At 37.2% G+C, this 27350-nt stretch overlaps 1 protein-coding gene across 1 annotated transcript in view; it reads right to left on the reverse strand.

Moving 5' to 3' along the window:
• MACROD2 (mono-ADP ribosylhydrolase 2) overlaps nucleotides 1-27350 on the reverse strand; it is a 2703848-nt gene that overhangs the window by 92751 nt on the left and 2583747 nt on the right. Inside the window, exons 14-15 of the mRNA XM_023731427.1 lie at nucleotides 8866-8940; nucleotides 8531-8611 (exon numbers count right to left, since the gene is read on the reverse strand). Of these exons, the coding sequence (XP_023587195.1) occupies nucleotides 8531-8611; nucleotides 8866-8940 (156 nt within the window). The remainder of the gene's footprint in view (nucleotides 1-8530; nucleotides 8612-8865; nucleotides 8941-27350) is intronic.

The following is a 27350-nucleotide window of genomic DNA, read 5'->3' on the forward strand; positions in this document are numbered from 1 at the left end:
TAAACGATGCGCCCCAGGAAAAAAAAAAAAGACTAGGAGGTGAAGGTCTGAGGACTGTGGGGAGCCGGATCCTGGCATGCTGCTTCCCAATAGGTGCGCACAGGAGGGCGGTGGAGTCAAGGGCTTCAGCCAAGGCCGAGACGCTGTTGACAGTGGGTAACTGAAACCCGGGAAAGCAAAACCCCAGGTAAGGGGGAACTACTTATATTTTTGGATCCGCGGTTGGTTGCCTCCGTGGATGCGGGACCCGCGGATGCAAAGGGCTGATGTATAAGGAATCTACTTGAGGTGGAGCTCAGAAATGTGCATTTCTAGCAAGTTCCCGGATGATGCTCCTGCTGCTGGTCCAAGGGCCGCATCTTGAAAACCATCATTTAAACGAATCTGTTACCGCTAGATGCTTGGCTTCTCCTTGAGGGTAGCAATGGTCTTTGTATTTTATTTTTGGTTTGTGATCCAGCCTCAAGCCCATACTCTACATAGTAATGCTGAATTATTATTATTATTTTTTGGTCTGATCACTGTTAAAAGTTCACTAAAATGACTTAGGAAGGGTTTGCTCTATACGTATCTATCTCATCTTTGTTCAAACACTTTGCCCCCCAGAAAATAAGTCAGAAGAAAAGTCCTGAGGGACTTTCCAGGGGAATGTCCTAAATTTGTATGCAGAATACAAGTGCAGTGGTGCTATCAAAATGTGCTCCACAGAGCAGCAGCATCACCAACACCATTACTTGGGAGCTTGCTAAAAATGCAGAGTCCCAGGCCCCATCAAGCCCTAATGCATCAGAATTTCTGGGCGTGGTGCCCAGGAATCTGTGTTTTAACAAACACTTTAATTCATATGCACACCTAAGTCTGACAGCCACTGTGCTAGAAAAATATACCAACCCTGCTTGTGACCAGTTTGGCTTTAAAATGTAAGAAAACAGAGAAAAATGAGCTCAAGAAGTTCCCTCCTCCCATTTTGTGGCATTGCACAGACAGGGAGAGCAAACTGGTTAACTTGTTGGAGATGAATTTATAGCTTCTCCACTACCTAGAAGTGTTGGTTGGATATTTATTTTAATTATTATTATTCCTAGACTAAAAAATAGAAACTGTTTTCCTTCATCCTTCTCTTCCTCCCTTTTCGTATCTCTTTCATTTCCTCATTTCTCCTTCCCTCCCCCTTCCTTCATTTCCATAATGAATTTAATTCCTCTTTTCTTCTCATCTTCTAGAGATGCATTTACTGTGGCCACAGTAATTAGATTCACTTGAATTAAATTCCAGTTGTGAGACTGTCTTAAAAAGGGATGGATCATGATAATAAAAATGCTGCCTAATTTGGCATAGATCATAGAAGGGTGATAACTTTATGGTAATCCCCAACTAGAACACAGAGAGATATCAGAGCATCCCCTTTCTTTGGATTTTCCAACATGGTATAGGAGAAACCGTATTCATTTCCTATTGCTGTAACAAATTACCATAGACTTAATGGCTTAACAAAACACAAACTTACCATCTTGCAGTCTGAAGACAGAAGTCCAAAATACATTTTATGGAGCTAAAATCACAGTGTGGGCAGAGCTGTGTTCCTTATGGAGGCTCCGGGGGAGAATCCATTTTCTTGCCTTTTCTGGCTTTTAGAGGTTGCCTACATACCTTGGCTCATAGCCCTCTCCCTCCATCTTTAAAGCCAGCAGCACAGCATCTTCAAATCTCTCTTCTGCTTCAGCTGCTTCAGCCCTGTGTCTGACTCTCCTGATTTCCTCTTCTCCTTATAAGGACCCTTGTGATAACATTGGGCCTACCTGGATAATCCAGGATAAGTTTTTCTATCTCATATCCTTAACTTGATCATATCTGCAAAATTGTTTTTGCCATATAATGGAACATATTCCTAGGTTCCAGAGAATAGGACATGGACATCTTTGGGAGATCATTATTCTATTTTAGGTAAGTAGAATACAATAAGACCATTAATGTTCCCTTTAACCCCACATTTTATTTGGTGACTGGCCTGAGATTTTTATTCCTTACCATTGGTGATAAACAGTAAGATACTTTCTGGATATCTTCCTGTGCTATCAGAGATAACTTTAAGTTCTACCTTTTCATTATCTCTACTTTAAGAGGTGAGAGTTTGGAAGTATGATATATATGTGTGTATGTGTATGTATTTTACTAAATTTTATTTTCTGATTACATAAGATTTCCTATAATATTTTGTTAGTGGGCAAAACAAGAGTAATGCAACACATGGTAAAATATTCACAATATTAATTTCAAAAAGTGCTGCTTTATATTGAAATTGTGAGCCCTGGTGGTCCAGTGGTTAAAGCAATCAAATGCTAACCAAAAGGTTAGCAATTTGAAACCACCAGTCTAGTGGCTCCGAGGGAGAAAGATGTGGCAGTCTGCTTCCATGAAGATTACAGCCTTGGAAACCCTATGGGGTCGCTATGAATCAGAATTGACTCAATGGAAGTGGGTTTGTTTTTTTTTGGTTTATATTGAAATTATACATTAAAATATTATGAACTATGTATCTCTTAATCCTGAAGGTTGTTATTTTATGGACTATGATTGTAAGTATATGAAACATGAAGGACAGGTGAACTAAATTATGTGTAGTATTTGAGGAATAAACTAAATATGATCAATGGAAAAGAAACAACCTCCTTTGAAATAAATATGTCTTTAAGAAGAAATATTATGTTTTTTCCACTTTCATTCCTGTTCTCTACAGTCATTTTTATTAGTTTCAATTAAAAACCAAGGCTAATAAAATATGACAAGATCTCTGAAAAATGAACAGACATGCTTCTGTGTCAACAAATGTAAGCTCTAAAAAGGGATGGTATTTATTGCTTAGAAACTTGACTCATTCATCCCGACAACATTTCCTTTCAAGAATCACAATGAAATGAAGCAATCGCATACAATCAACCCAAACCCCTTGCTATTGTTAAAATGCTCACTTCCCTTTTCCTTCTTTTTTAATCATCCCAGATGTCATAAAATAAATGTGGTGAAACATTCAAGCAGCAATCTCCCTAATTGTTTCCATCTTGATTATAAAAACACGTTGAAAGGTAAATCCTCACCGTGAAATAAATGAAAAAAATAATTAACATTCAAAGTACTTCTTATACCACCTGCTCTTTACATACAGAGGCTGAAATGAGGGCACCTGATGTATAAAGAGTAATGAAAAGATAGAGTTTCTTTCTGAAGCAGAAAAAAAAGTAACACTTAAAATTGAACTCCAGATCAGAATGGATAAACCTTTCACACAATCAGGAGGGTCTGGAACTTCCTCCATCTGATGAGTCAGATCAAGTGGTTAAGTTAAACCCAAATGCAGTAAATATTTCATCTAATATATGTGACATGATGGTTATTAATAAAACAAACACCTTTTATTTAAACGGCTGTTGAAGTTTTGTGTCTTTCCAAGCAGGTTCTCCCACCAGTATCTGAGTTTAAGGTTGTCCTATTAAAAGCAGGCTGGAGTGTGAAAGGCTGGATGTTGGGGTTCTATGTGATGCTGCATTGCTGATGCAGGTTTTGCTTTTCAAGTAGAGAGGAAAGGGCTCTGACAGCGAGGTGAGAATCCCACCAATAATGAAAAACACCAAGGGTTGTCCAGTGGTGCTGTGTAAACAAAATAAATCCCTAATGAACTTGATTGGTAGGAGCAGAAGAGAAATCAAGGAGATCACTGACTATGTACTCACTGAAGACAAAACAATGGCCAGAGGAGTTGTAAGAAAGGATGTTTCCCATGTGGACTATGAAAGACAGTGATAAAAATCCAGCCAAGTTCTGAGCAGATTTTACATGTAAACCTAATCTGAGCTAAAAGTCATTTATTCTTCTCATTGAAACACTCTGTCCAATTATTGGTTAAATCCTAATGCAAAACATTGTTAATTTGACTGATCTCTTTTATGGTCTAGGACACTTCTGCATTTTTATCAATAAAAGATAATAAATAAAAATCAATAAATAACCCGAAGATTTTGACATTCACAGTGTATTGATGCCCACTGACCCCCACATCATCACCCCTGGTTTCATCAAGAATATGATTCTTCAGCATTGGCTTCTGAGCAAATTAATAACATTGGAGAGCCTCATAATGCATTATTGAGTTCACACCCTTATTTTACTACCCCAGAAACTGGGATTCACAGAAGTTAGAGAATTGCCAGGAGTCAGAACAAGGCTCCTGTACTCTCTGTACACTATGCCACATGGTTGTGCTCATCAGAGGACAAAACATGAGCCTCAGGACATGACCGTTCATACTGCTGCTGGCTGGCACTTCCTCTCTGCTTGCATCCATGTCTATGTCTGTCTTTTTCCTAGAAAACCACAGATCATAATACAGCTTATGTCTCCACCAACATTTTTGTCAACCTTAGGTAAATAAATAAAAGATGACTACGCCATGCTATCCACTATCCGTCTATCAGTTTGTTGTACTGTGGTGACTTTCATGCTGCTATGATGCTGGAAGCTATGCCATTGGTATTTCAAGTATCAGCAGGGTCACCCATGGTGGGCAGGTGTCAGTAGAGCTTCTAGACTAAGACAGACGAGAAAGAAAGGCCTGGCAATCTACTTCTCAAAATTAGCTAATGAAAATCTTATGGTTGAGGACAAAACATTGTTCGACTTGCTTGCTTTGGACATGCCATCAGGAGGGATCAATTGCTGAGGAGGACATCATGTTTGGTAAAGTAGAGGGCCAGCGAGGGTGAGGGGAATCCTCAGTGAGATGGATTGGCACTATAGCCGCAACCATGGATTCCACATGCTGGTGATTGTGAGCATGATGTAGGACAGTGTAACATTTCGTTCTGTTGTACAGAAGGTTGCCATGGGTCAGAGCTGACTCAATAGCAGCTATCTATCTATCTGTCTATGTCTCTGTCTGTCTATCTATGCCCCACTATATTTATTATTTAATAGATGAAAAATAATTGGGACCAAATGTACACATTCTACATAACACTTGGAAAAAAACACCAATATATATTCATAATAAGAAAAGTAATTTGTGATATAATAATATAATAATGACACGATGTTGATTTAGTTAAGATTTTATATCAAATATTTCTAAATTCAAGTAGAAACAAAATTCTTAAGAAAAATGTCTTAATGCTGGTTCTATATAAAATACTAAAAATGAGGTCTCATTTAGAGGTGATCCCCTATATTATTGTCTTTCCTGTTTGGTTATTAAGCTAAATGATGTTATTTCACTGGATTTCATATGTGCTGCAGGTCCTGCTGGGAAAGCATATAACTGAACTCATTTAGGAAGAGGCAATGTGACTATCTGAGAAAGGCTGCCATATGTGAAACCTCACTTTATGCCTGTTGAAATTTTTGTGTTTCAGATCTCCTAGGGACATGTCCATTGTGCTGTTGTGTAATTTTATCAGCATGAACTTCTGCTGAATATTTTTCTTTATTTCAAATCCATATTTTGGTAGAGCTAACTTCAAAACTTAATGTTGCAACCCTGTGCCCATACACCTGGGAGCCATGAAGGATGTGTTCTGAAGATTATCTACATTTTCTAATCTTACAAAATGCTACCCAAAAAAAAAAACCACACAACATTTTTCCTGGTCTAGAATTTTTTTTAAAAAAGGAAACATTTTCTTCCCCTTTAGAAAGATTCTTATGATAAAAAGAGAACCAGTATTTCTGAAGCTATAAAGAATATCTCTACAAATAGAATACCATTTGTTTCTGTTTATAGATAAGAGTAATTTTTAATACATGTATAGCTTTCCATTGAGAAACATTGTAAATATCAGGAAAACCCAAAGCTATATTCTCAAAATGTTTTCAAACAGGACTCTTTAATAAATATATGACTCAAAAAAAAAAAAAAGCTATAAAAAATATTCTCCTTCTTTCAACGCATTTAACCACTTTTCTTCTGTGGTTTTACCAATAGCTCAATAGCAACATTTTTTAAAAATAGAAATCCCGGGTTTAATCAGCTTTTCTCAAGCCGATGATTGAGATCTTGGCCAAGAGAAAGGAATAAGTGAACGGAGAGAAAAGCCTCCGACCCACTCTTCATTAATTGCCCTATCTTTATAAAATAAAATTTGCAGCAATGTTAAGAGTTTAAAACAAAAAAAAAAAACTAACCTGTTGCTGTCAAGCCAATTCCAACTCATAATGACTCTACATAGGACAGAGTAAAGCTGTATAGGGTTTCCAAAGAGCGGCTGGTGGATGCCAACTGCCGACCTTTTGGTTAGCAGCCAAGCTCCTAACCACTGTGCCACCAGGGCTCGGTTCAGAGTTTAGAGCCATATAAAAACTGCCCGCAGGAGACAATGCATGAATGAAACGTGCAGGACAAATTTGTTTTTGAAGAATGATATAGAATAGGGGAAGTTGTTATGGATTCAAAATAGGAAAGACAGTGAATGGAATTGGAAAACTCCATACGCAGATTCTCTTCTTGACCTTGTCATCAAATTATCAAATAAGGATACTTAATACTTACCGAGTCTTTTCTATTGTATTGTATTGCTGTGTGTTGTTGTAAATGCTTTGCATGTGTTAATTCATTAAATTTTCACCACAACTCTGTGATACGTACTATTGTTATCACTGTTTTACAGACGAGGAAACAGGCATTGGGAGACTAAATGACTTCCCTAGTGTCACACAGCTTGTCGGTGGTGGCAGCCCTAATAACAGACCCAGTGTAACTATTCATCTACATTGCCTCCCTGTCATTTGGTTACTTTTTTTATGTGTAACAGGAGAACAGCTTTTATCTCTTACTTTGAAGCCAAGAATAAGATGATCAAAATGAAGCATTTAAAGCTATTTCAAATTTTAAAACCTGAACTACTCAAGTCATGACCATGTTAAGTATCTACGCTAAAGAAGGAAAGGGAAGACATGGTTAATTCAAGCCCACAGGCATTTGCCCTCCTACAGTGAAAAGTCAAATTTTGGCTGAGAAATTCAACCTCAAAGTTGTTGTAAGCAAGTAGCAAATTTGACATCTCACCATTTGTTCAAGAGAATTGGCATACCTACAAGGAAGAGGGAAAAAGTGGATATTTAACTCTTCAGAATTAGAGGGGTGTTAAATGCTGGGAAGCCATTGGTAGAAGGGCAACACGACACTCATTCATTCATTCATTTATTTATTTGCTGAACACAAGCTTTCCCTTTATAGGCCAAGTTAAACAGTAGTTTGATGTTCTCTTACTATTTGCATTTCTTGAAGCGTAATACACAAGGTAAATAATTTCTGGCATAGGTAAATTAAGCAAACAAGCATGGCATCGTACATCTGAAGTATATTGAAGGGATCAATACCATCTACCTGAATTTGAAGTAAGAGATGTATCAATTCTATTATCATCATCAGACAACAACTACTCCAAATATTCCACTTGCTAGGAACATGATGTTGAGTCTGAACTAGGATTTCCAGCAGAAAAAAGGTTATTAGAGGCATAGCTATGGAAGAATATTGTGCTATAAATGCAGTGGGGGAAAAAGGAAGTAGCAAAATAGCTACCATGGTTTAGCAATGAAACGTTGCCAATGCTTCTACTAAGAAGAGTTCATAATTTGGAAGCTGTAGTTACTATTGACCTGATTTTACAACTGAGATCATGTCTGTCTTTTAATTTGGAAACAATATTGATCCCTGTCTTCTATAAGCAAGACTTGTCCAGCTATTACTCTGCAATTGCTTTGCAAATACGGTTTTATGTAAGAGTAGCGTGACTTATGATATAGGGTAACAGGTAAATTATCGCGTGAGCTTCTTTTAAGAGATTGCTTTATATTTGGAAATTGAATTCTTCAAGTTCTTCAATAAATACTACATTTTTTCTGATAATAGTTTTTTTTAAAAGATCTTAAAAAAAGATTTCTATCTTTACTCCAGTATGTTGACTTCTTGTCCTAAATGCTGTTTTAAAATTATTTACTAAATGTTCATTCCTCCTACCTCTTCAGAAATCATTATAATTCTCTCTTATTTTTTTAACAGTATTTAATATTGTTTTCTCAATATTAGAGGACAAATTTGCAATTTATGAAGTTCATATAATATGTATATTTTACACAAATTGCTTCTTGAATTAATAACCATATAAGCAAGACAGAATGAAATCAATACAAAAAGGTTAATCTATTTGTTTCAAATCCATTTCAGATTTTCTATGATTTTTTCCCCAAAGCTTCCATAGGCTTTCTCAATACCATAATTTTGGAAGTTAAACTGAACCTAACTGAATAATAAAAACATCTTCATACAATTCAGAAGGGGAAAAAAAAAAGCGCTAAAAGTAACTTCTCTTGCTACTTCTAGATTTTATTCTACTTTCAAAAATAGGTTCAGGATTAAATAAATTTTCATTTTCTCCATATAAAACTGTGACTGAATGAGGATAATGCTGGTAGTAGAATTTTAGTCTGGAATCCAAACAAAGTCTTTATTCTTGAAGCTTTAATTTAAGAGTAGTCTTACCTTTTTCATCTTGGTCATCTGTTACTGGGACCACTTCTGGTGGCTCAACAATCCTGGCATCCTCTGGGACTGATGAAAGCTCTAAATAGAAGGAGATAGAAGGGTGTTCAGGTAAGTTGAAATCACTTAGAAAATACAGTGATGACAACATAGAAAATTAAAGCTCTTTCTCTTTTACAAGTTAGAAAGAGCGAAGAAAGCAGACTCTATCGCCATTCTTCAATAATCATAGCCTAAACCACACACACACAACACTCTTAGTACAAGTATACGTAGAAGTCATGTTTCAACGTTTCATCTCATTCTCTGATAACAATATATTCTGGTTTCAGTACCTTCTGTTTCCATATATGAAGTCTGGGCCTCTGTCTCAATTTTTATTTCATTCTTTGTTGAATCATTCTCTTGGCCTGTTAAGAACAGTGATTGGAAAATAAATGTGATATGTATGACCATAGCTTTATCCCTGGTTTGAAAGAGCAAAATCTTCAGAAACCACATTTTAATCGTGCATGGAGAGGCAGAGAGCAGGTTTGAACCAAAGTGGAGGGTGAAGATAACATTTTTCAAATCATCAAAATTATATCAATTATTTTATGAGAAATATTCAGATAATTTAGGCAGAAACCTCTTCTTTGGACTGGTTGGTGTAATTATTTATTTAGCTTATTAGTGCACTGGATATGTATGAACACAACCTGAAAGTTCTGAAAATTTAAATAATTTCTAGGCTGTAAGAGTTAACTACATTGAATTTTTCTTTATAATACAGACATTTCCTGTATTGAGGATTCCTAGGAACAAAAATATAGTTTGTACAGTATAGAATTGCTGTTTCCAAAAACACTACTTGTGCTTTCATTCCTCCATCAACGGAGGAAAAAAAGAAAAAAGGAGTAATGCAAGCATACAGGAATTGGTTGGCATAACAGCTTAATCATTCTCTTAAGACACCAGCTAAATATAGCAAAGGTCAGGAGAGAATTTAGCCAACTCTTGATTACTCCAAGGCTGATTATCTAGTAGTGGGGTTTTTTTTTCCCCCACATGCTTGGCTTCTCCCCCTCCCCTCCCCTGTAGAGTTTAGAACATTTAAGTGCTCATTAAGAGAGGAAATTGAAATCTGTCCATTTTGCATCTTGTTAATGAAAGATTTTCCGCTGAGGGTATTTGACTATTAAAAAAATAAATAGATAACCACTCCAGAGCTTGGGTTGGTTGGTACAGGCACAAAGGAGATGCAGAGAAACTTGGGCTCTTTGCCTGGATACATCCCTGTGGTAGATTGCATTATTGTTCCAACTTTTCTCTACTCCTTCCTAAACTGAAAAAAAAAAAAAAAAAATCTGTCTCATGGCGACCACATATGTTACAGCGTAAACTGCTCCATAACGTTTTCTTGGCTGTAATCCTAACAGAAGTAGATCACCAAGTTTTTCTTCTGCAGTACCACTGGATGGGTTCAAACTGCCAACCTTTAGGTTAGTAGTTGAGCACAAACCAGTTGAGCTTCCTATAGAAGTATTATATTTCCCTGTCTCTGGTCATATGGCCTGCAGTGTACCCTGTGGGATGAGTGTGTATTCCCAACCCATTGACACCAGGTTTGTTCATACGACTTTAGTTCAGAAGATGGTACACAGACAGGCATGATGTGTACTGCATTTGGGCAGAATCTTCAACATTGTTGTATATGCTTTTTGTGATATTCTCAAATCACCTATGTATAAGTCATTATTATGTATGCTTCTATAATGCTTTTTACACTGTTATGATGCTTTTTATTATGCTTTTAAACACCTATGTATAAGTCACATATATGTGAAGTCAGAAATAAAGAATTTCTGAACTTAGAAACATGTATATTTCTATGATGCTCTCTATTGACTATAAGTCATTAGAAGCTATAACTGTAAGTCATTAGAAAGTTGTTTTAACCTTGATAATAGATAAGTATATGAAGTATGTAGTAAACAGGGACATAAATGTGTCATATAACAACCCCCTTAACTGCTAATAAATCGAATCTCTATAAATTGACCTTGGGACATAAATATATCATACAACTATTCCCTTAATTGACAATAAAACACACTAAAAATTCATATTGATCTTGAGACACAAATATGTCCTTAACTAGCAATAAAACATGCTAATCTTGGTTGAACATGACAGTACTTAACCCTTATTTTGTAAAGTAAAGATAAAGAAATTATGTATAAACCCTCAATTTATGCTCACTTTCTGGAGAAGAAGACAGCAGTAAAATGTTACTGATTTCTTGCTCTCTCTCAACACTGAGAGCCTGCTGAGATACTGCCCACCACAACCAACCTTGGACCCTAACTACAGGGGACCTCCTCTGAGTTTGAGGGGTGGTCAAGTCTTTCTCCCTGAGATCACTCATTAAAGGTAAAAGCCTGAAGTCTAAAGATTTGGACTCTTACCATTAAACTAACATTGTAATTGTTAATTATGATGCTGCAGTGTTAATTGAATGTCTTGAAGTCTTACTTGAGTGCCTTCCCATGACTACCTTGCAATAAACTAAATAAGTTTATGCATGACAAACCTGAGCATTTCTTTATTTATTCTTAAGATAAAATCTTCCAGGACAAAGATCCATTGCATTCCATTTCTTCCAGCTCTCTTTCTCCTAATGGTGTGTTCCTTTGGCCCAGAGCAGAGCCAAGCAGAGCCAGGCAAAGGTACAACAAACCTTTGTTATTGTAAATTAGTAGGACCTTTTAGGGTTATTTGTTACTGCATAAAAGCTGACTTATACAAAACTTTGTCTTTATAATAGCTTCCTCTTTAACACAACAGTTCTTCACCTGCCCCCTATACTACTTCCCTTTGGTTCATTATCTGCTAGTGTGACACAGACTGAAAAAAAGTTTTTTGTCACATCCAATTCCTCCTGAGCTCAATTTTAATCAAAAGGATCTGATAAAATAATTACAAGAAGATATATTTATCTATCTTGAGGTTGAAGCTAGAAATCTCAAGCTGGCTTTGATGACTTTCCAGCTTACTCCCCAAATTCAATCAAATATCAAGTCTTGATGATTCTGCAAAATGTTTCTGTTTTCCCACTTTCCATTTTATTGCCCCTCTCCTCATTCAAGAATGCATCATTTTTCTCCTGGACCACTACATATCATCTTGTGAATTGCTAGCCAATATGTCTTTTAAAACATGGGTTTGATGAAGACTTTTCCTTTGCTAACAAACTCCATTCCTTCCCCCATTTCTTGTCATTACCTAGAACTGTGCTACTCAAAGTAGTGTCCATGGACAAGTCACATTGGAGTTATCAGGGGGCTTTTAAAAAATGCATTATCTCTGGCCCCATCGAAGAGCTACAGAATCAGAGTCTGAATTTTAACAAAATTCTCAGGTGATTTGTCTGTACATTAAAGTTTGAGAAACACTGATGTAGGGGATATGAGTGTATCTGCAAATGATTGACCCCATACAGAATGTCAGGTTTTGCCTATATGCTTCACATATGTTCTCTCTAATCATCACATCAGTCCTATAAATAAGTATTGTGATTCTCATTCTTTTTTCAGAATTTATAAGGAGGTTGATCTGACCATGAATCTCTTTTTTATTTTTGCCTGAAGATAACTTTATTTTGCCTTTTAGTTTTTTAAATTGAGATATAACTTGCATATAGTAAAACATACAAATCATTGTACAGCTTGATGACCTTTTACATATGTACACATATAGCCCCTTGTATCTTTTCACCGTACTTAGTCAACCTGTATACTGAGCAAATAATCTGAGAAACCGGACTACATGAAGAAGAATGCGGTATCAGGATTGGAAGAAGACTCATTAATAACCTGTGATACACATATGACACAACCTTGATTGCTTAAAGTGAAGAAGACTTGAAGAACTTACTGATTAAGATCAAAGACTACAGCCTTCAGTGTGGTTTACACCTCAACATAAAGAAAACAAAAATCCTCACAACTGGACCAATAAGTAATATCATGATAAATGGAGAAAACATTAAAATTATCAAGGATTTCATTTTACTTGGATCCCCAATCAAGACCCATGGAAGCAGCAGTCAAGAAATCAAAGGACGTATTGCATTGGGCAAATCTGCTGCAAAAGACCTCTTTAAAGAGTTCAAATCAAAGATGTCACTTTGAGGACTAAGGTGCACCTGACCAAAGCCATGGTATTTTCAATCTCCTCATATGCATGTGAAAGCTGGACAATGAATAAGGAAGACTGAAGAATAATTGATGCCTTTGAATTATGGTGTTGGCAAAAAATATTGAATATACCATGGACTGCCAAAAGAACGAACAAATCTGCCTTGGAAGAAATACAGTCAGAAGCTCCTTAGAAGCAAGGATGGCGAGAATTGGCGAGTACCAAAAAGAATTGGTTGACATTTAATGATTTCAGAAGGTAGCATATGATCAGGAACCAATGGTACTGAAGAAAGAGATCCAAGCTGCACTGAAAGCATTGGCAAAAAACAAGGCTCCAGGAATTGATGGAATACCAATTGAGATATTTCATCAAATGGATGCAGCACTGGAAGTGCTCACTCATCTCTGCCAAGAAATTTGGAAGACATCTACCTGGGCAACCGACTGGAAGACATCTATGTTTGTACCTATTCCAAAGAAAGCTGATCCAACTGAATGCAGAAATTATTGAACAATATCATTAATACCACACACAAGTAAAATTTTGCTGAAGATCATTTAAAAGCAGTTGCAGCAGTACATCAGCAGGGAACTGCCAGAAATTCAAGCTGGATTCAGAAGAGGATGTGGAATAAAGGATATCATTTCTGATGTCAGATGGATCATGGCTGAAAGCAGAGGATACCAGAAAAATGTTTACCTGTGTTTTATTGACTATGCAAAGGCATTTGACTGTGTGGATGATAATGAATTATGGATAACATTGGAAAGAACAGGAATTCCAGAACACTTAATTGTGCTCATGAGGAACCTGTACTTAGAGCAAGAGGCAGTTGTTTGACCAAAACAAGGGGATACTGTATGGTTGAAAGTTGGGAAAGGTGTGCGTCAGGGTTGTATCATTTCACCATACTTATTCAGTCTGTATGCTGAGCAAATTAGCTGAGAAGCTGGACTATATGAAGAAGAAAGAGGCATCAGGATTGGAGGAAGACTCATTAACAACCTGCAATTTGCAGATGACTCAACATTGCTTGCTGAAATTGAAGAGGACCTGAAGCACTTAGTGGTGAGGATCAAAGACCACAGTCTTCAGTATGGATTACACCTCAACACAAAAATCCTTACAATGTACCAATAAGCAACATCATGACAAATGAAGAGAAGATTGAAATTGTCCAGGATTTCATTTTACTTGAATCCATAATCAACACCCATGGAAGCAGCAGTCAAGAAATCATAGGACGCATTGGATTGGGCAAATCTGCTGCAAAAGATCTCTTTAAAGTGTTAAAAAGCAAAGATGTCACTTTAAGGACTAAGGTGTGCCTGACCCCAGCCATGGTATTTTCAATTGCCTCATATGCATGTGAAAGCTGCACAATGAATAAGGAAGACCAAAGAAGAATCAATGCCTCTAAATTATGGTGTTGACGAAGAATATTGAATATACCATGGACTGCCAGAAGAATGAACAAATCTATCTTTGAAGAAGTACAGGCAGAATATTCCTTAGAAGGGAGGATGGCAAGACTTCATCTCACATACTTTGGACATGCTGTCAGGAGGGATGAGTAGCTGGAGAAGGACATCATGCTTGGTAAAGTAGAGGTCAGCGAAAAAGAGGAAGACCCTTGACAAGGTAGATTGACACAGTGGCTGCAACAATGGACTCAAACATAGCAACAATTGTGAGGATGGTGCAGGACCAAGCAGTGTTTCCTTCTGTTGTAGATAGGGTTGCTATAAGTTGGAACTGAGTAGATGGCACCTAACAACAACAACAATCCCCCTATGCAATCATCATCCAGATAAAGGACATTTCTAGCAACAGTTGCTCCCTCTAGTTGATACCTCCCACACAGGTAAAAGGTAAGACTTTTCTGTTTTTGAGATTCATATAAATAGAATCATACAGTGTATGCTCTTTTGTGTATGACCTCGTTTTACATAATGTATTGTCTGCGAGATCAACTATAGATGCTGCATGTGTCAATTCATTCTTTTTTCATTCTATTTCACTGTTGGAATATAGTATGTCATATGGACAATAAATTGTTTATGAATAACACTGTAAAACACTCTTGTATATGTCTTTTGGTGGACATATGTATTCATATCACTTTGGTATAAACCCAGAAATGATATTGCTAAGTAATACATATGTTTATGTATGTATGAACACGTAAGCTTAGCTTTACTTGATTCTGCCAACCAGTGTTCTAAAGGGTTTATTCCATTTTGTACTCCCACCAAAGATGTATGAGAACTCCATTTGCCTCCTTTATTCCTTAGACCATGCAGTGCTACTACTAGTCACAAAATTCTTTAGTATGGTATAGAAATCCATGAAAAATCTTTTCCCTCAAACTTAGTTGCATCCTTATCACCTTCAGGAACCATACACAGTGATGATACCCTATTGCTGGTCACTCATTCTACTATGTATTGCATGCCACTAATGGCAGGCTTGTCAGGGTCTGGGAGTAGATCTTAAACAAGATTGATGCAGTGCTTGTTCTTACAAGCCATGTAGTTACAGGAACACAGACATTAAATGTGGAAAAATGTCTTTCTAGTAAGATGTGAAACAAGGTTCCAACTTTTTGAAAAATTCACTTCTAGAAAAATTTTAGATGGCAGTAAACTGAGAGGGGTAGCTAATATATTAGACAACAACATTGTCATGGATTGAATTATGTCCCCCCAAAAATGTGTGTATCAGTTTGGCTGGGCCATGATTCCCAGTATTGTGTGATTTTCCTATATGTTGTAAATCCTGCCTCTATGATGTTAATGAGGTAGGACGGGTGGCAGTTGTGTTAGTGAGGCAGGACTCAATCTACAAGATTGGATTGTGTCCTGAGGCAATCTCTTGAGATATAAAAGAAAGAAGTGAGCAGAGAGAAGAGGGAGACCTCATACCATCAAGAAAGCAGTGCCAGGACCAGAGCGTGTCCTTTGGACTGGGGGTCCCTGCACAGAGAAGCTTCTAGTCTAGGGGAACAATGATGAGAAGGCTGACAGAGAGAAAGGCTTCCCCCGGAGCTGACACCCTGAATTTGGACTTTTAGCCTACTTTACTGTAAGGAAATAAACTTCTCTTTGTTAAAACCATCTACTTGTGGTATTACTGCTACAGCAGCACTAGATAACTGAGACAAGCATCAAGACTGAAACAATTTCAGTAATAAAAAACCAAACCCATTGCTGTCAAGTCGATTCTGATTACTCTCAATAGACTACATTAAATAAGATGAAATTTATCCAGGATAAATGTAAAATTCTAAAATCAAGTTTATAAAAATCAGCCTCAAAGAATGGGATGGGAGGAAATTAAGCATAGTTCTGAAGATTTGGCATTCCAGATCTACTCTAGATAAATATCAGCCACACAGAAAGTGAGAGGAATATTCTCAATTTATCTCCTGGAAAACATCTTCCATAGATAGCTCTTTCCAGCTATCCAAACAAACAGAGATTATGAAAGATTGAAATATAAGAGGAGAATTGTCCTTAGGGAAAAAATACTTTTGTAAAATATTTATTCAGAAAAACAGACTAAGCTTCTTTATGTTTGCAATTAAATATAAGAAGTGAAAAAAGTGATGAATAAGAAAATGCATAGATGCATTTCTTGGTTTGGAGGTTTAGGGACATCCCAGTTAATTGACCTAATAACATGCTCAGTGCCTCTGTTCCACCTCCTAGTTTGATGCATTGTGTCCGGGGTCTTAAAAGCTTGCAAGCAGCCATCCAAGGCACAAGTGTTCTCTATTCTCCTGGAACAACATATGAAGAAGGAGAATCAGGAATAGGAAGAGGATATGAATATGTGGATGATTGGCTCCATGAGCAACTGCCTCCTTTGCTATGAGACTAGAAGTGGATGGTGCTTGGCTACCATTACTGAATATTTTGATCAAAGATTCCATAGAAGCATCCTGATCAAAAGGGAGAAAATGCAGAAGAGAATTTCAAATTCTCATAGACTCCAGACTTGATGGAGCCATGGAGGTTGGATGAATTCCTGAAACTATTGCCCTGAGATCATCTTTAAACCTTAAACCAAAAATATCCTCTAAAGTCTCCTTAAAACCAATCAACTGTTTAGCCTAACTAGTAAAAAAGTCTGCCTTGAGCATTATGCTCTTTTAAGAACTATCTATATGGGATCAAACTGACTATAGCAACTCGAAAGATTAGACAGGAACCTTAGGGGTAGTGAGTTTATGTTAATGGGGAAAGAACAACTCAGAAAGAAGAGGGTAACAATGGTTTCACGACTTGAAGAATGTAATCAATGTCACAAAATGGTACCTGTAGAAACTGTTGGAGTGCTGTATATTTTGCTGTGTGTATTCTCAACTACAACAAAATAAATAAAATTATATATATAAAAAAAGAAAATGAATAGATGGATTGAAAGAAAAGGAAATTGACTGAGACAATAAAAATCTACAAGCCTAAAAATACAATGACTGTATTAACATCTGCAATGGATGTCATAAAAAGAGAATAAACACTATAGAGAAACAAATTCATATCTTAGAGATAAAACAAGTTCAATAATAACACAAAGTCAGTGAGAAAAATGACTTGTGAAAAGATGATCAATGCAGAGGACAGGAAATAGCAATGGAATTTCTAATCTAAGGATTATAGGAATATTAAGTAACAGCATTTTATCTATGTGATGGTACCCATTAAATAACATATTATGAGGTTTAAAAAGATTGTAGAGAGTAGAATATGATTTTATTTTTTTGTAACTAAACACACATCACTCATTCCCTTACACACATTTATATTAGCCAGGAAGACTGAAAGCCATATCTCATGTATTAACACTGATTATCTTTGTGTAACTGGTGGAATTTTAATTTACAGGATTTCTATTTTGCTAATATACATTTTATATTTATAAAAATTCCATATTCTATAATTTAATAATTGCAATGAAACAATTTTAAAAATAGAAAAAATTGTTCTTAGAAATATCATAGAAGAAAAGTTTCTTGCTAAATGATGTGTGTGTGTGTGTGTTTTCAAGCCAGTGTAGTCAAATTCTATCACTTTTTCTTAGCCTGTATTCTTATTGTAAAAGGAGCCCTGTGGCACAGTGGTTAAAGTGCTCAGCTGCTAACTGAAAGGTAGGCAGTTCAAATCCACCAGTCACTCTGTGGGAGAAAGATGTGGCATTCTACTTCCGTTAAAAACTACAGCCTTGGAAACCCTATAGGGCAGTTCTACTCTGTCCTATAGGGTCCCTACGAGTTGGAATCAACTCGATGGCAAAGGGTTTGGTTTTTCTCTAATTCTTCTTGGGCTCTAGAAAACACATGATAAATAGAACTGTTGAGCAACTCTTTCTTTTTGAACGCCCTTCTGTTTTGTCTTTTGGCCAAATCAGCTACCAGTCACTGTACTCTCTGTATACTAAACTCTTCACCATTTCCTAGACATATTACAGGCAGTTCCCGGGTTATGAACAAGATCCATTCCTGAGTGTGTCTTCAAGAATTTGTAGGTAAGTAGGAACAGGGGCATAAGGTTCTTATTTATTCTTACTTTAAAACTAAAAAACGAAACCCAATGATGTTGAGTCAGTTTTCGGCTCATAGCGACCCTATAGGACTGGACAGAACCACCCCACAGAGTTTCCAAGGAGTGGCTGGTGGATTCAAACTGCTGACCTTTTTGGTTAGCAGCCAAACTCTCAACTACTTCACTACCAGGGTTCCAGCCTTACTTTAGGGCAAGAAAAGGCTTGAAGCCTTTTCAATGATTTAAAAGGTGCAGGTGCAACAAATGTAGGTGACTGTAATGAGGAATTTGTTGTGAGTAGGGGTTGGTTCAGTTGTTTCAAAGTGAAGGCGAAGTTACATAACATTAAAGGGCAAGTGCAAGTTGTCAGTAATTCCAACATTTATAATTCAGGGACTCTCTGTACTTTGTTTCCTGCCTTTGTGGCCCGTTAGCAAGGGTTTCCAATAGCAGAAATCCCTCTTTTCCCCCTTTCCTACTTGGTGACATTTCTATCTGCTTTCAAAATTAAGGTATCAATTTATTTTTTAAATGTAACATTCCCTGATCACTAGCCAGTGTTGATCATTTTCACCTCTGTGCTTATGGAGTTCTTTACCTCATACCTCTATTTATTATTCTCTTTAAATAAAAAACAAAATAAAACAAAAGAACTCATTGCTGTTGAACCAGTTCCAACTCCTAGCAACCCTATAGGACAGAGTAGGGTTTCCATGGAGCAGCTGGTGGATCCAAACTGCTGATGGTTTGGTTAGCAGCAGAGCTCTTAACCACTGTGCCAGGGCTCCTTATTCTCCTTATCACCCTGTAATATATTTATATCTGTATTTATCTGTCTTACCATGTCATATGTGTTGTGAAGATAAATTTTTTTTTTCATATTTCTCTTCCCAGCATCTACTAGTAAGGAGTCTTCAGTAAATTTCTATCTAATTGGTCCTTGGAGCCCTGTGGCACAGTGTTTAACCGTGACTAAGAGCTTGGTTGCTAACTAAAAGGTCAGCGGTTCAAATCCACTTTGGAAACCCTATGGGGCAGTTCTATTCTGTCCTATACGGTCGCTGTGAGTCAGAATCAGCTCTACTAGCAATGGGTTTGTTTGTTTTTTAAATCGGTCCTCTATAGTAGCACTCATCGAAGTCTGTAAATAGTCATTAGGGACTGTATCCTCCTTTCTATTGTGCCCCTTAGCAGTAAGGCAAGTGCCTTATGTTACCAAGTACTCCATGTACTATATTTGTTGCAAAGGACTCTGGAGTGGGAGTAAGGAGAACTGGATGTTAGACAAATCACAACCTCTTTGGACTTCAAATTCATCTATTAAAACAAAAAAACAAAGAAAAGATGGCTTAGCTAGATAATCTCTTAGGTTCCTTCTAAGGAATTCTATAAGGCTATGTCGCCATAGTGAATTGTCAGTCACCATCGACAAACTACTGGATGGATGATATTGACAGGGTACCTTCATTGACCAGTTAACCAGTTCCTGTCTTGTCGATTCTGACTCATAGTGACCTCATGTGCGTCAGAGTAGAATTGTGCTCCATTGGCTTTTTAATGGCTAATTTTGGGGAACTAGATCACCAGGACTTTCTTCCGCAGTACCTCTGGGTAAACCTCCAACCTTTGAGTTAGCAGCTGAGCATGTTAACTGTTAGTACTACCCATGGACTCACTGTTTATTGAGTGAGTCTCATTCTCTATCACTTTAGATATGTGGAATTGACCATTATACCTACTCCCAGGTCATTGCAGGGACCTTTAACTCATTGCTTGTGATCTGACTTTGCCTGTACTATAAAGGGAAAGATGAGTGCATTCAGAGAGTAGAAGCAGCCAATCTGTATTCCTGTGAGTCTGCTAGTCTCAGTGTCACACTTGATAAATTTTCAGAAGAATTCAATCATGAATGTGAAGATCAGAATTCAATAGGGCTCGCTGGGGCATTGCTAATAAGGTGAGACTGCCTGCGGTGGCAGCCCCAGGCTGTTGATGAACACCAGGGATTTTCAATAACTAGTAAGGTCAGCATCCACTCGAAGGCAATGGGTTTGGTATTTTTGGTTTTAGTAAGGACTCAAGGAGCCCTGGTGGAGCAATCGTTAAGCGCTTGGTTGCTAACAGAAAAAGATTGGGTTTAGTTTTTGGTTTGGAGTAAGGCCTGATGCTTCACTGTGAGGATCAGCGGCCATTTCAAAGCTTTTTTTTGCATGTGTGTGACTATTTCTCTTCCTTGTCCTCTTCACTTGTCTCTACTTCAGATCTATTTCACCTGTGTACTTTACATTTCTTGACAATCTGTTCTTGAAACTGAAATACATGTATTTTCTTCTTTCCAATTTTTCTGAAATAAAGCTAGTAAAAAACGGGGGAAGAAATGAGGTGCACAGCTTTGAAATCCAAGAATGATCATATTTGTTCTTTCCCGAGCCAAGCCAGGATTTGGCATATTACACAAAGAAGAGGTGTGTGAGTTCCTTGCCTGCTCCCAGGCCTGCTGTATGTAAATTATGACTCTGGGGTCCCCAGCCTCTAGGCCTTTACCTTCAGTGTGTTCAGACACTCCACATTCCATCTTGCTTTCTTGGCCCCTTGGGGGCAGGCTTTATGTTTGCCTCTCTACATTCAGTGTAGCTAAATTCCCCCACTGTCCTCCGCCCTAATCCCTCCTGGCAGAGGAAACAAAAGAACACAAAGGATCCCACAGTCGATATATATTTTTCATACAATGAATTCAATCATCCGTACTAATGGGAGGGGACCATTAGAACAGATAATCCAAAAATCCATTCACGATTCTTTAGAAATAGATCACATGATTGTTTCTTAGAGCCCTGGTAATTAAGTTTGGCTCAAGCTAATACTTTAATTAGTTTGCATAAAAATTGGTCTGGAATTAAACATTTACTACGGGATAAACCTAAACTCACTTTGTAAATGAACTGTTTTTGAACAATAATAGCAACACTATAGTTATATCATTTGCAGATTATTGGAGGCTCATATTTTCCTAAGGAACAAATAATTTTCTTTGACGCTTATCTTAAAGTAATAATGGAAATTGTGTACATTCGTTAAACTTTAAACTTGATTGCTGCTGATATCCAAATTTTTACTTTTACCATGCTGAAATATACCCCAGATTCAGAGCAAAAGTTAAATCTGTTGTTGTATGCTGTCTAGTCGATTCTGACTCATAGCGACCCTATAGGATAGAGTAGAACTGCTCCATAGGGTTTCCAAGGCTGTAATCTTTATGGAAACAGACTTCCACATCTTTCTCCCATGGAGCGGCTTGTGGGGTCAAACTGTGGACTCTTCAGTTAGCAGCCAAGTGCTTAATTAACCGCTGTGCCACCAGGACTCCTTACGTTAGAGTTAGTCTGGTATAAATTTGATTATCTTCTAGACAGGTTGTTTTTTTCCCAGTGCCAATTAAAACTTACTTTGCTAATGTAAATTAATTAAAAAAATTTTTTTTCCCGTAGTTACAAAAGAAATGCAATTTCCTTATAGATACTTTGAAAAATACATTCAAGTATTGAGAATTATGGGTTATTTTACAACTAAAAAATAGCACTGTTGTTATTGTGAATTGCCATTTTCTTTTGTGTGAATGTAGGCACACACACATGCATCCACACACGCACATATAGACACACATAATCGTGCATATATAAATGTATAGCTTTTTTATTTCATATTTTTATAAGCATCTTCCATGGCCATTACTATTTCTTCATTTTTTAAAAATGTATAATATTCCAGGTTATGGGTAAACTTTTGGAGGTTTCTATATTTTTGCCATTAAATACACAATATTGTAATAAACATTTTTGTGAATAAATATCTCCATAATTTGGTGGGTGCTACTTTAAGATAAATTCCTAAAAGAATAATTCTTGGATCAAAGTTTATAAATATTTTACTTTTATTGAATGTTGCCAAAATTGTTGCTGAGGAGGTTGTCCCTTTAGTTACCCACCAATGGTGTGTGAGCGTGTTGGAATACTCTACTTCCATGAATCCTGTGTATTTTCGATTCTGCTTAAACTTACCTGATACTTAAAATAGCACTACAATCATGTTTTATTTGAATTTCTTTACATAATAGGGAGATAGTGCATCTTTTCGTATTTATAATAACTATTTGTATTTCTTCTCCTATATAATTACCATGCTGAATCCTTTGACCATTTTCCTTTGGGTTGTTTATTTTTTGATTTCTCATTGATTTATAAGGTCTTGTTTAATAATAAAATTAGTTCTTTGTCACTTAGGCTGAGAATATTTTTCCAGTAATTTTTCTTATAATTTTGTGGTAACTTTATCATATCAAAATTTATATTCAGATTTAGCCATTTCTCTCCTTTACGACATATATTGACATATGCATACACACATATTACAGATAAATATGTATGTGTGTATTTATTAACATGTATGCATGCAATCATGTGTATGTGCATTAATATGTATTCACTCACAATTTGAAAAGCAGTCCCTATTTCTAAATTAAAAAACAGAAACAAAACCTTTGCTTCTTTCAGGCTAGTACTTTTATACTGTCATTTTTAAATTCCATCTTTTCTCCTACTGGAGTTTATGTTAGTGTATGAATGAGGTTGAGATTCAACTTTATTCTTCCAAATGGCCGACTAGTTGTTCTAATGCCATTTATTGAGCCATCTATCTTTGTAATGTCAGCCTGAATAGGTATTGAAATCCCAGCTCTACTTGAATGTGTTTCCAAACTCTTTTCCTGTCTCATTGATCAGCTGGTCTATTCCTAAAGCAGGACCACACTTTTAATCACATTTTTCAAACATTCCATGTCATTTTTAGTCTATTTGTTCTGTCATTGACTGATAATATTATAGTTGTGAATTCTCTATTGCATTTCCGACAGGTTTTATTTCTACAGTATCTTGCCGTATTATCTGACACATAAAAACCCGTCACTGTTATATCTCATTAGGGATTTAAGTTTTTGTAGATATAAAATAACCTACTCTTTCTCACTTGAGATTTTTTGTTAAAATTTTAACTGGATATATTCTTACGTAGTTTTTCATGTTTTCTTTTGATTTCTATTTCCCAAATATCCCTGTATCCATCTTTGTGTTTTTAAGGCTTTACTATTATTCTGAATGTAATTAAATCTCAATGGTTTTTATATTTAACAAAGTAACTTAATTGCATTTACTGTTATAACTATTTGCTTGTGTTTCTGTCACCTTGTTTTATACATTGTGTTTTCATTACATTGCTATTTTTTATTATTATTTGCATTACTGAATATACTCTTATGTTTGGTGTTGTCTTTTGAGGAAATTTAGAAAGTAAGATATCTCCCTTTATTTCTATTTATGGTTGTCATAAAAGTTTTCAAAGACATTCTTAAACTGAACTTATACTGTCAGAATCCATAGCATAAGAGAGTTTTTAGTTTTTGGGTTGCCTTTATGGAAGTCTGAGCCCTGGTGGTGCAGTGGTTAAGAACTTGGCTGTTCACCAAAAAGTTGGCAGTTTGAATCCACCAGCTGCTCCTTGGAAACCCTATGGGGCAGTTGTACTCTGTCTTATGGGGTTGCTATGAGTCGGAATCCATTTGAAGGCAACAGGTTTGGTTTTTTGTTTTTTTTATGGAAGTCAGCATTACATGTGATCCTCCCAGCCCCACCCTCCACCATAATCTTTGTTTTGTAAACTCCACCACTGGTACTTCTTTTCTTCTTCTCTCACTCCCTTCCTTTCTTCTTCCTCTTTTAACCATTTTCTTAAAATGTATTGCAGAAAAGTACAAAACAATATAGAGAGCTCAATTAAATAACCAAAGCAAATACAAAAAACTACATATCCGTATAATAAACATCCTGCCCAGACCATCCCCTCATGGTCCCTCCCCATCAGTCTTTCCTCTCCAATCACCAAAGTTTAATCAACACCTTGACTGTGATGGTAATCACTACCTAGATTTTCTTTACTGCTTTACCACCTAAGCATGCCTCTCTAAGTATTAAGGTTAATTTATCCTGCTGTTTTTCTTGATAAAAATGCAATTGTACGATAGACATGCTTTTGTACCTTGTTCAGTTTAACATTTGTGAGATTCCTCCATGTTTTTGAATGTTTTGAAGTTTTTCTTTCAGTGAGTTTTGTGGCACAAATCGTTAAGTGTTTTGACTACTAACCAAAAGGTTGGTGGTTCAAACCCATTCGGAGATGTTTTGGAAGAAAGGCCTGGTGATCTGTTTCTAAAAGGGCACAGCCAAGAATACACCACGGAGCACAGTTCTACTCTGCAACACCTGGGGTTTGTGAGTCAGAATTGAGTCAATGGCAACTGGTTTTTTGGTGTTACTAGTTTGTTCATTTTTATTTATTTATTACATTGTTTCTGATGAGACACGTGCTTCATTCTTATCTTTGCTCCTCCGTACATAACTTGTCTTTTTTTCTCTGGATGCTTTTGGGATTTTTCTCTTTATCACTAGTGTTAAGCAAGTTGATTATGTCACGCTAGGGTATAATTTTCTTTATGTTCCTTGTGCTTGGGGGTCATAGAACTTTTTGGACCTGTGGGTTCATCAAATTTTTGAAAATTTCAGCTATTGTTTCTTCAATTATTTTTCTGTCTCCCACATTCCAGTTATATGGGTGTTAGGCCACTTGAAGTTTTTGCACAGTTCATTGATGGGTGCGCTTTTTATATTCTTTAGTCTCTCTTTTTCCTCTGTGCGTTTCATTTTTACTAGTGTCTATTGCTACATCTTCAAGTCCACTAATCTTTTTTTCTGCAGTGTCTAATCTGCCATTAATCCCATCAAGTGTAACTTTCATCTCAGACATTGTGTTTCTCATCTCTAGAAGTTCAATTTGGGTCTTTTTATATCTTAAATGTCTCTACACGGCCAATCCTTTTTTCAGCACCTAAGGAAATGAAATACAGTTAAAATAACTTTTAAAATGTCCTTTTCTATTAATTATATCATCTGTGTCATTTCTATTGCTTGATTTTCTTCTCATATAGGTAATAAATTCCTACTTCTTGTCAAGAATTTCAAAAGATCTGAGATGTTTATCCTATTTGCAAGTTAACAAGTTAGCCTGCCACAATTCCATGAATGTTGACAGAAGACATAAGACTCTCAAGTCAGAGATGAAGAACAGTTTATTACTCAGAGCAATGACAGTAGCCAAAATATTTGTGGCTCTTTCCTGAGCCCCAATTCCCATAGGGTGACATGAAGTGGCTAGGTGATTCCTGCATATAATGTGGGTATATTACAGGACAGGAAATCTGAGCTTGGAGAATCTGAATATTTTATAATGGATAGCAAGCACATTTGCTCTTTGATCTGGAGGGAGATACATTTCTGTCTTCCAAGGATGTAACAAAACCTGCTCCTTTGCCCTTGTCAAAAACAGGACTCCAAGCCTCTTTTGCAAAATCAGCATACACTATAAATAAAAACGGTTTCAAATGCTGGGTTTATATCTCTGGATTTCTATCTTCTCCCAAACCTGGCCTGACAATTCTTTACTATCTTGATATCTCTCCGAAGTTAAACAGACTCCATAAAAAATTTTTTTTGGCAAGACACAGGAGGCCAAGATGGTGGAGTAGTCAGATGCTTCCTGTGGTCCTTCTTACAACAAAGACGCAAAAAACCAAGTGAATTGATTATATATGACAATTTAGGAGCCCTGAACATTAAACGCAAAGTAAAGGAATTGGACTGAGCAGCAGAGGGAGGCAGAGATGGTTCAGAAGCAGCGAGGAGTTGTCAGACCTGACCCGGCAGAAACCAGCACCCTGCAGGCTGGATCGGCTGGCGTGCATGGTAAGGCAAGCAGTGGTGCTTGGGATGCATTTTCCATATTGGGAGAGACTGAGAGGTGAAGAGTCTGTGCAACCCTTCAGAACCAGTGAGAAGTGATGCTCAATCAGCAAAAGATAAGTATATGTGTCTAACTTACCACTCAGATCAAAAAGCACCCCCTTTCGAAAGAAACTCTATCCCATTTACCTGACCCCTCCCGGCTCTGCACTGGGTACCAGGCTGGCTTCAGTGATTGCCATGTCCCCTGGGCTGGAAGTAGGACCTGTCGCATGCCCTGAGCCATTCTCCTGGCTTTGGAGAGGGAACAAATTAACAAACAGTGAAAAAAATAATCTACCAGCTCCACTAAACTGGGAGTTCAGGGCAGGCACTGCTCCTTTGCCTAGGCACAGGCATAAGCAGTCCACAGACTTTGAATGCATTTCTCCCCTCTCACAGAGCTATGTGAGCCCATTTCAGTAGCATAGGCCCTCATTAGCACAGTACAACAGGGTATATACCTGAAGCCTAATTTCAGCTGTGTCAGCTATAAGGTGGAGTGGCAGGTTCATGACATTTGACACCACTCTGCACATTAAATAGGGTCCTCACCTACCCACATCAGGGGCCTGAGTACTGGTGGCTCCACCCACACCACCTAGCCACCAACGACAGGGGTCCAAGAATAAGTGGTGCCTCCCAGTCCTTACAGCCAACAGCATTGTGTGCCCATAGTCCGGCTGCAAAACCCACCCACCTATGCATTGTAAGGAACAGGGACACGCTTTCCTCCCATACACTCAGGGGCAGCCATCAGCTCCCTGCTTTGCTCAGCGCATGACCCATTACTATAGCCAGGTACCTGTGCTTACTCCAATCACACCTGCCTGTCTAGGACTGTAGGTGAGATCCTGCACCACACACTGGGTGACAGACTACCTGGACACCTGAGCTGAATCCATACAAGAAAATAAATGGACTCCTGCGCTCACAAGCCTAGTAACAGCTCTAACCACCTGGTGACAGGACATGAGAGCTTCAAAGGCACCAATAATCAAACTAGTTCACACGACCAGCATATCTGGGCATATCAAAACAAAACAAAACATAAAGCTAGGACACAGTAAGCAAACATAAAATAAATAAATATAATAGCTTATTAATGGCTTGGAGACAAAAGTCAATATCAAATCACATAAAGAGGCAGACCAAGATGGCTTCAGCAAGTACACAAAACACAGAATAAAGAAATTTTCTGGAGGAAGA

Source organism: Trichechus manatus, unplaced genomic scaffold, assembly GCF_000243295.1.
Source record: "Trichechus manatus latirostris isolate Lorelei unplaced genomic scaffold, TriManLat1.0 scaffold00042, whole genome shotgun sequence".
Classification (NCBI taxonomy): domain Eukaryota; kingdom Metazoa; phylum Chordata; class Mammalia; order Sirenia; family Trichechidae; genus Trichechus; species Trichechus manatus.